The 10,827-nt window shown below is 38.9% G+C and overlaps 1 protein-coding gene across 4 annotated transcripts in view; it reads left to right on the top strand.

Moving 5' to 3' along the window:
• The window catches only part of LOC116290547 (uncharacterized), a 32,646-nt gene extending 22,468 nt beyond the window's left edge, over positions 1-10,178 (top strand). For all 4 annotated transcript variants that reach the window (XM_089026601.1, XM_089026602.1, XM_089026600.1 and 1 more), the window contains 6 exons: positions 1,393-1,591; positions 3,732-4,312; positions 5,799-5,979; positions 6,552-6,866; positions 7,618-8,063; positions 8,286-10,178. In XM_089026601.1, coding sequence (XP_088882727.1) covers positions 1,393-1,591; positions 3,732-4,312; positions 5,799-5,979; positions 6,552-6,866; positions 7,618-8,063; positions 8,286-8,938 — 2,375 coding nt within the window. In that variant the 3' untranslated portion in view covers positions 8,939-10,178. The remainder of the gene's footprint in view (positions 1-1,392; positions 1,592-3,731; positions 4,313-5,798; positions 5,980-6,551; positions 6,867-7,617; positions 8,064-8,285) is intronic.
• The last annotated feature ends 649 nt before the right edge of the window (positions 10,179-10,827 follow it).

The following is a 10,827-nucleotide window of genomic DNA, read 5'->3' on the forward strand; positions in this document are numbered from 1 at the left end:
AAGAAAGGATTTAAACATCCTCCCATTTGGCTTCTGAAGACTTAGATTCCAGAAACTTATAGACCAGATGCAAAAATTGCACCGATGTGAGGCTTAAGTTGCGATCAAAGGGGTCTGGTGTGATTCGTGACTTTTGAATCACGCCAGATTGCTTTGAATCACGCCAGATTGCTTTGAATCACGCCAGATCCCTTTGTTCACAACTTAAGCCTCACATCGGTGCGATTTTTGCATTTGGTCTATAATGGAGTTGAAACGCGTGACACGACAACACAAGGATTTGTGATACCATATTTGGAATTATGAGTTTGGTTTCAAGATGGCCGCTTCTCTCACATGTCAAATTTCTCGCTGAATTTCATGACTTTCAGAGGAGATTACTGAATCTTTCGATTAAACATTTGGGATATTTGCCTTTAATTTAGTTTTGAGAGTTGAAGCAAGAGAACGTGATTTACTGGAAAGAAATTTGTCAAGAAACTGTTGAATATTATGGAACATTATGAGTTTCTGCTTCCCAGACCTGTTCAATATGGAGGACACAACTATAGAATTGCACTGTTATCAGGGCCGTAACCAGATTTTTTACAGGGAGGGTGTACATCAAATAAAATCGGACCATTTATCGGTTTTTAGTAGCCGTTTTTTATTACCAACTTTCATGTTTTTCACATAGTCAGAGTGGTTTTCAAAAACCCGTGAAATACACCTATTTTAAAGGAAATGGAGATAGATGAGCGGACCTTAAGAGTTTATGGTGGTGGGGGTTGCACGTGCACCCTGTGCTCCCCCCTGGTTATGGCCCTTGTCATAATAATTCAAATGTATCGTTCTGTCCTCCATAAACATTGTGTCGTAGTTGTAACTCAGTTCTAGCTACTTCTCACAACGGTTGCTTCCACAAAATTATGAGACGGTTTTGGTACACTAGGTAATGTTTCGACAATGTTACTGGCTTTCACTCAGCTGATAAAAGTCTTTGAATGTCATTATCTGCTCCGAATGGTGGTCAAACACTGACCACTATGTGATGTCAGCCAGAAAGAATCCTATTGAAAAGTTGCGATTCAGCTGATGAACAATTCCGCACGAGACATGAAAAGAGGTGAAGTGAAAGCCAGCAATTGCGAAGATAAGCTGCAAGGAAAACAAGGGCTAAAGTAACGGCTGATCAGTAGCCGGTCATGATATGACTGGCCAAATTAGTCTTAGCTTGGACATACGTCGTTTCTGGCTCAACATTACTGGTCAAAATGACCGTTATGGCAAAGATTCGAGCCTTCGAGTTCCAATTCTGGGAGAGGACATAGTCCGATCACCGGCTGTTATTGTAAAGCGCTATAAACTGCCTCATGTAACATCGTCTTTGTTCTTTCTTTTTATCTTTTTCAGATATTCAATCCGATAAGCAGTCTCCTAGAAACCTTGTCCTTGTAGATGTTTCGTTTTTAACTGACGATTTCTTGCATAACAATCCTAATGGGACATATCCAAGTCTACTACCTTGTCCCTACACTCGACTGCGAAAAGCCCCGTTAAAGAATATTAAAGGAAATAATAACGAAGTCAATGTGAGCTGTAAAACACATATGTAAGTAATATACAACTTTCAAAGAAACATCTGAGCTAAAGGAGATAGGCGGTATTAGAGGTCATTGTTACGGGTGACATGACAGCTATATCGTCCACTAATATAGTGACTGTCCAACAATACACTGAAATGCCAACTTGATCCATTAGATCTAATCCAATGTTTTCCATTTCAGACCACGTGTCATTCCCTATAGTAATATTTCTTTCTTTAACGGTTGCACATGAAAAGACACATGAATATGGATACAACTCAAACAAAGAATCTTATTCTCATTACCATATGTCATTCCCTAGAGTATCATTTCTTTGTTTAACGGTAACACATGAGAAGACACATGAATATGGATACAACCTATACAAAGAATCTTATTCTCATGATAATATGTCATTCCCTAGAGTATCATTTCTTTGTTTAACGGTAACACATGAGAAGACACATAAATATGGATACAACTCAAACAAAGAATCTTATTCTCATTACCATATGTCATTCCCTAGAGCATCATTTCTTTGTTTAACGGTTGCACATGAAAAGACACATGACTATGGATACAACTCAGGAGAATCTTATTCTCATGACCATATGTCATTCCCTAGAGTATCATTTCTTTGTTTAACGGTAACACATGAGAAGACACATAAATATGGATACAACTCAAACAAAGAATCTTATTCTCATTACCATGTGTCATTCCCTAGAGTATCATTTCTTTGTTTAAAGGTTGCACATGAGAAGACACATGAATATGGATACAACCTATACAAAGAATCTTATTCTCATGATAATATTTCATTCCCTAGAGTATCATTTCTTTGTTTAACGGTAACACATGAGAAGACACATGAATATGGATACAACTCAAACAAAGAATCTTATTCTCATTACCATGTGTCATTCCATAGAGTATTATTTCTTTGTTTAAAGGTTGCACATGAGAATATACATAAATATGGATGAACTCAAACAAAGAATTTTCAATTTTTTATATATTTTCAATATAGTGACACGTGGTCTGGAATTAACAAAACGGATGGTTAATTCTTAAAATAGTGTTGTTCATCTTCAACGAGGCCATTCAATCTCGTACCCAGAGCCCTTATTTCTTACTGCGCATGCTCGACGAAATAATTGAGCTCTGGAAAAATCCAAACCGGAAGACCCAGATTCTGGGTTTCTCGCACATGCGCATTATGACAGACTAGGTAAATTCAAAATGGCGGACGATGTTCAACGAGCATGTGAATTTGCGCTTGGAAAATTAGGTTTTGAAGATGGTTTTCAGTTAAATTAACTCCGAAAATATCTATTGGATGGACATCAATACAATTTCCATTACAAAACCGACAACACTTTGAAAAATCCGGCCGTACAGGCTTTTTTGGTGTACTTAATTCGAGACGCCATCTTGTTTATTTTCCCTACTACTGTAATTTTTACTTCCGGTATCTTCCTTTGTTCTCGAGAACCAATCACAGCACAGGAAATATTGGAGTTTTCCAGAGCCCAATTATTTCGTCGAGCATGCGCAGTAAGAAATAAAGGATCTGGGTACGAGATTGCGAGGCCATTCCAAACACCTCGATTGGTCGTGTTTAAATGTATGTCCATAATTCCTTTCGGTCTTCGATTACCTATCATAAATGATCTCCTTTAGCTCCTACAACCTTTTCATTGAAATAGTTGTAAACATATCGTATCTATCTAATACAAAAAAATACTTAATGAAAAGATTATTGCTTAGAGATCAATATATATGTTTTATTTTTTTGCGGTCCGGTATCCTAAAAAAATGGTGAGTTCTGATTGGCTGTTTGAGCGGGCGGTATTTTGTCAGTATCTGCCCGCGCTCGCGGTCCGGTATCCTTTGCCGCTAAACAACAAAACAAAACGATTACAAAAACAAGTAAAAAAATACAGGAAAATAATAAATAAGTTATTTACCGTCTTGTAGTCGTTCCGGATAGGAAAAAAGCGTATATTCAAGACCTTGGGCACAGTTATATCTAGCATTGTATTGGCACCAACAATACAATGCAGTGAGGACTCGGCCAATTTTATCAGTTACGTCCAGTTAGGTCCAAATAACCGCAGTGAAAAATCTTAAAGCAATATCTGATATATTTATTCTCATTGCCAGCTCGAGCAAGAGGGACTGTGAGAATGCAGCAAGCTACTTTGGAAGACCAGACGAAAACCTTGGATCCAGAAAATGCCAACAAGATCATTACCCCGACATTTGTTCGTTCGTCAGAACCGAAAGTAAAGGCTACAAAGTAAAATGTGATGCATCCATATGTAAGGGAAAGGAAGTCAGCATAGCAGCCATTGATGAAAATATCGGAATTATTATAAAATGGCAACGGATTACACCCTTCGACGCATCCAAAGTTAACGAATTCGTGCAAAGAAAAATGAGTCAAAGTCATACTTTCTCGTTCATCAAATGCGGCCCAATATTACAAGCGCTTATTTTCCCGCCAAAAATTAAAAGAAACAAAACTGTCGACGAACAAAAGAAAATGAACGTCAATATAATTGTCTTGGATTGTGTATCTCGTCCTCATTTTTTTCGGGTGATGAGAGAATCAGTGAAGGCGATGCGTAAGGTAATCTACGATCAGTCTATAAATGCTACTGTGCTGGACTACGAATTGTTCCAGAGTCTCAGCATGCATACATTTGACAACATTCGACCTCTGTTTTCTGGAATTGTACAAGGTAAGATTGTTTGAAATTTTTAAAGTGCACCTAACCCCCGATACAATAATACTTTCAGTATTGATTCTACATAATGTGAATAGTTGAATGGTGAAATATTTCTTCATTTGAATGTTGCGTCTTTAAGTTATGAAGGTTTATACTTCCAATATGTTACTGACTGTGACGTCACCCCAGGCTTAATTAAATATACAAATTTTGACTGGTTCATACAAACAGCTTTTAAAAAGAATAACTATTATACTCAAGGTTTCCACAATGTTTATTGTAAATCTGATGTCTCATAATGGCTAGCTTTTGGTATTAAAAATTAAAACAAATACACTCAAAAGCCTGGGTTGACGACACAGTCAGCAATGTAATGGAAGTATAAACCTTCATAACTTAAAGACGCAACATTCAAATGAAGAAATATTTCATCCTTCAATTATTTACTTTATTTAGAATTAATACTGAAAGTATTGTATCAGGGGTTAGGTGCACTTTAAGGTGAGGCGGGATCATTGATCCTTGTGGAGTACCACGAATTATAGCCGAAAGCCGTATTGGTAACATTCAGCCCAGGCCTGGGTAGTGTTCATGTAACATGTTAATTTCCCTACTTGTTTAATTGTTATTATAAGATAACTGGGTTATAAATCTCGCGTTCTGATTGGTTGGGAGCGCGTGCTATATAAGAGCACACAGCACGCGCGCGCACTTTCAGTTGCGTCATTCCTATCCAAAATAACAGTTGTTGAAATTTGTATTTTATAAAAGAAAGAAAAAATACTTGTTTGCTGTGCTGTGTGCAGTTATAAAGCACTTGGGGATTGGCAGAACACTAGAGAAGTGTCGAGAATTCCTAACACTTCTCTCGTGTTTTGCCCACCCCCGCGTGCTTTATAACTGCACAGAGGAACCCGCACGTTTTCTATGTCTTCAACAGACCTTTTTAAATTTCCTAAAATATCTATGTTAGCCTTGATTACAGGCTCATTTATTCAGCCCCATTTCTGTCTAATTATTCACAAATACCAACGGTAAAGTGAAGAATGCATATCTTCAACAATACATACAATTTGAAATTCCAGGGACCTTCACTGGAACACATGAATAACCTTGAGCAATAGAATTTTTAACTGGGATGTTATCGAATCAAATTGCTTTGTAATTCCCATCGCAAAGCATTTTTTTGTCGCATTAAAGACCCATTGCCACTTACCGTGATGCACCGCGGTCACAGATGAATTTCGTGGTCCATGAAATTCAAAGATTCATATATTGAATAAGAACTTCATATTAAATCCTTTTCCGACATAGCACTAAGGCACAATAATGATTCTTTTACATTCTTTTAAGAGTTTATTCAAAAGGTTGGAATTGTTTTTTCAGTGGTGACACGATTCAAAATGTAAACAAATTGTGATGCATCACGGTAAGTGGCAATGGGTCTTTAAGGATCGTTCAATTCCTTGAATTCGAACTTCAATCTGTTTTGCTCCAGGGAACGAGGATTTCTCCAGTGCCAGCGTTTCACTTGAGCCTCTTGGAATACATGTCTTGAGCAACGAGTTCAAGAAATACGGCTACCAGACAATGTTCCAGGAAGATCTTTGCTGGCATGACTCGTGGGGGATCATGCTCAATAACCTAATAAGAACCAATGGTGAAATAAATGAGAAAAGGTAAGGTGGGGGGTGGGGGGGGGGGGAGGTGGGGGGGGGGGGTAGTGGGGGCACCAGCAGAACTGGAAGGGTGGGGATAGAGAGAAGTTGGTCATTGATCAATAGTTGATGGGTGTTGTCTGAAGAGTATGCAATAGTATGTCAGTGAAGGCGGGCATTTCAGTTGTCATTCAGCAGGGGAGGGGTAAGATGTAGTGTATCAGTTTGGGGTATGAGGGCATTGGAGTATGTATATTGGTGGCTAGGTGAAGACTAACTGCGAGAAACAATTTAAATAGGCCATTTGCAACAAACAGTCACCTGCTGATATATCACTTTCCTAACAAATCAATTCCAGCCAAAGTTGCCTTGAGAGGGCTCTTATGAGGAAAAAAAAAAATTCTTTGAAAAGGCTTTGGTTATAACATTAATCCAGGAAAAAAAAAAAAAATTAAAAAGGAGGCTCGAATTTTATTGCCACCCAGTAACAGTCATGTGATTATTTAATGCACATTGCCTATTCCTGTTCAAACCGTTCAATTCATGTCGACATTGAGCCACTCTATAAACGTTCGGTCTCCTATGTTTTACAGGTTTCAAATCTTCAAAGATACCGTCAAGGAACACAACCTGGATCACATTGGGATAACTCACTTCAGTTGCGAGGTTATAAACCAATACGGCTACACCAACCACTACGATCGGCCATCACAGGTGTGCCTCAACGGTCAGTTCTACAACAGTTATTTTCTGAAGTACCTTAAAACCATGATCCAGGAAATACAGCACGACGAAAAAGCAGCCCCTTTGTTGCTCTATCAGCATTTTAATAGTGGACATACTCATACAGGGACTCGGATACAGAACGATGACGATGCACTGGCAGATTTTATCCTGAATATTGCGAGGTATTCATAGCACGATGGTGGTTAAGTGGACACTAATAAGCGTAATGTTTTCCCATTCCAGACCTTGTGTCGTTTGATAAATTATCATTTATTTGTTTAACGATTGCGCACGAGAAGAACCTGAATATGGATACGACTCAAACAATGATTTTTTTCTCAAGGGCATGTGTCATTCCCTAGAGTATTATTTCTTTGTTTAACGATTGCGTACGAGAAGATACATGAATATGGATTTGAATCAAAGATTTTTTTCTCAAGGGCATGTGTCATTCCGTAGAGTATCATTTCTTTGTTTAACGATTGCGCATGAGAAGACACATGAATATGGATACGACTCAAACAAATATTTTTTTCTCAAGGGCATGTGTCATTCCCTAGAGTATCATTTCTTTGTTTAACGATTGAGCATGAGAAGACACACGAATATGCGTCAACTCAAACAAAGAATCTTATTCTGAAAGCAATAATACGTGGTCTAAAATGGGAAAACATTACGCTCAATCTAAGAGGGTCTATTGAACGAAAGATATTTTCTTTTGGCTTTTTCAGAGGTCAAGCAACAAGTATATTGCCACAGCTATGGCCACAGGGGAGGGGAGGGGAGGAGAGGAGGAGAGAAGAGAAGAAGTTTCCTTAGTATTGTTACAAACTTTTTGACATGGTGCTTTAGTTTCCTTCTAATTCACATGTTGTATTCAACCCACCCACGCAGTTCCAAAGTAATCGCTAGCCATTATGATTTGATTTTCAGGGACCCAAATTCCTTGACAATTATTCTTTCTGACCACGGTCACACACGAACACCTTACGGACAAACTGAGGAAGGCAAACGTGAACTTTATCATCCCCTTCTCTTCATGATAGTACCGCACTACGTCGCAGGTTTACTGGGAAAACAACGAATGGAAGCATTGGTCGCAAACCAAAAACGCATCTTAACAACCCTTGACATAAACAAAGCTTTAATGTCTTTACACGACGAGAAAACAAAGTTTTCAACTGATCATAATGTCAATGGTATTTTCTCGAAAATCCCAGCCAATCGAGCATGTGGGGACCTGCCATTAATGCCTCTTGCTCGGTGCCAGTGTGAAGGATCCGATTCGAAAGTGCTGGATAACTCGAATACTCACCGATGGATGGCGGAGTTTGCATTAGGAACTCTTAATAATATTATCCAAGAACAGTATTTTAAAGGTAAGGGCTTTCGTTACAATCTTTTCTTCTACTCTACTCTCCTCTACTCTGCGCTCTACTCTGATCTGCTCGGTTTTGCCTTGCTTGCCCTGCCCTGCCCTGCCCTGCCCTGCCCTGCCCTGTCCTGTCCTGTCCTGTCCTATCTTGCCCTGTCCTGCTCTGTCTATTGGCATTACAGTATAAAATATTATAGCACGTTATTTTCTCTTCTTTCTTAATAAGGAATTAACACCTCGACGCCTAACCCAGTTAAGGGTTTTGGCAACTGCGTCCGCTATGTCGGCACATCTTTCCGCAATATCATACAAAGTACAAGTGGTACCATGACAACCATGGACCTCCATATTGATGCTAAAGAAGTAGGTTTAAAAGAAGACGAAATTACCAGGGCTGCTGTGGAATTCAACGGTAAAACCCTTAGTCTAAAGTCCTATGAAAGGCAGACGTTGTACAACAAATTCAAAAATTGCGATGATAAGAGCGTCGACTTGAAACTCTGCATCTGCGATAAAAATAAAGCTCCGAGTGAAAGTGGGAAGCCTCGTGTCTTGGAAACAGCAAAAATGAAGGAGTTCGTATCGTCTCCAATGTTTGGGACCGAAAGCAAAATCAAGGATTTACACGGTGGATGTTTGTTTCAAATTACGAGACAGCACTCGAGTAAAATAAGTGTTGTTTACGAAGTTGCTAACTCTTGCGAAGGGAAGACTTTTAAAATAAGCGTTGAAGGATCATTGGAATACGTTTTTGTATCGAGACCGTTACCTTTTCAAATAACTGTCGAGCCAAACAGTATATATTTTATGTTTTCTGCAGTACGCCAAATCCTTAATCATAGTCACATGGATATTACAATAACAGCTGCCCAGGTCTAGCAATGTTCGATCCTATTTGGTCGGAAATTTCATGCTATGCGCCTCGTAGCTAGAACATTAATAATTTTCACGTACGGGTCGCGGTAAAGAGCTAGCTGAAACTAAAACGATGGCTGAAAAGGCTGAGAGAGCTGAAGCAGCTGGAATAGCCGAAACGGCTGAAAATCATAAAAATCCATTTTATGGGAAGGGAAGGACGGAAGACCCAGCCCCCTACCCCAGGGACTTTTGACTCGTAACCAATCTTGCCCGGATAATCGACACGGACAGAAAGACGGACAGTGACCAAGGGAAATAGAGGGACTGCTCCCAATCTAGATATTGATAATGCTATCGATGCCCAGTTGCTTTGAAAGGTATCCTCGCACCATGAAAACTTTATCTCACAACCCAAACTTTATCACCCAACAAAACTTCCATGAACTAGCACAAACTTCGAGGCTTAATATTCACTAGACTGTAACCTATATTACTGCATTGTGACAGATCTTAATACTTGCATACTTTTTGATAATTACAACACGCAGCCGTAAAGCACTGAATTAAAATGAATTGTACTCGATTTATATATTTATATACATATTTATAGATGTAAACGTTTCGGTTTGAATACATAAATGCTGGATTTTTATGATTTTCAGCCGTGTCAGGTTTTTTTTCAATTCTTCGATTGCACGTTACGTCATCGCGGCAATGTTGGTGCCAATTAACAAAAGATTTCTCATTAGCATTCATTGTTAAAGGCACCACAATGGCCGCCATGTCTTTGTCTTTTGATTCTCCTGGGAATGCTTGCAACCCATCAATTGCATAAATCACATGTCTTAATGATCATAAGGACTAATGAAAATAACGTAATTAGCAATTAGTCCTCGAGCTCGAGTGGGCTAAAGACTTTATTAGTGGTGTGACAATTGTTTCCTAATTGAACGTGACAAACTTCTATGGAAATAAACAGTTATTGTTTTGAAATTCGTCGGGATATCACCGTTATTCCTTTCGTATCCTTTGGGATCTCAATAATTTTTCAAAGAATAAAAACAAAAGAAAATGAATCCTCTAGATGTTTGTCACGCTGAATTGACAAACATTGTCACACCACGAATAAGTAGTATTCACTCAGGCCATGAGGGAAAGACGACTAATTGGTTTAGTCAAATCCAACTAGTCGGTCAAATATATTGATGCAAACTAGTTTTGAATTCAAATTAAATACAATGTTTTCATTTTGGTTCTCAAACACGCGTGGGTTATACCAAATACAGACCATTTTATCAACGTTGCGTGCGCATGCAAATTTAAGGACGGGCCACTGATGCCAGAATACAAGTATTATTATCCATTGTTATGAAATTTGTTTCTATAAGAGTTCATAAAAATCAATTATTCTCCTCTTTAAATATAAGGCCCCGTTCACGCGTATCCGCCAATCTTTTTTGCGGATGCGGGTTGCGTCCACACGTGTCCGGAAATTTTTGTATCCGTATCCGCAAATTTTCGAATACGATGACGTAAACACGATTTTGCGCATGCTCAATAAAAAAAACTATCCGTCAAAGGGACTAGGCACTAGCGTGCATCAGGGCGGATCATGAAATTTCCGGGATACGTGTGGACAGTGAAAACGATTCGAATACTGCATGTGGACGCGAACATTTTCGCATCCGCAAAAAAAATTTGCGGATACAAAAATTTCCGGATACGTGTGGACGGGGCCTAAAACTGCCAACTGTGTGGCCCGTCACGTTGGATGCGCACGCAACCTTGAGAAAACGGTCTATTTTGATAAATGTATATAAAGAATACTTGGACACATATATTTTTAAACCTAGTTTGTTACATACGAATCTCTTGTTTCGTACAGGGTAGACATGCACTATTCAGTGCAT

The sequence above is a fragment of the Actinia tenebrosa genome, unplaced genomic scaffold, assembly GCF_029948245.1.
Source record: "Actinia tenebrosa isolate PJP-AT-01 unplaced genomic scaffold, QUT_ActTen_1.0 PGA_scaffold10__47_contigs__length_13832649, whole genome shotgun sequence".
Lineage (NCBI taxonomy): Eukaryota > Metazoa > Cnidaria > Anthozoa > Actiniaria > Actiniidae > Actinia > Actinia tenebrosa.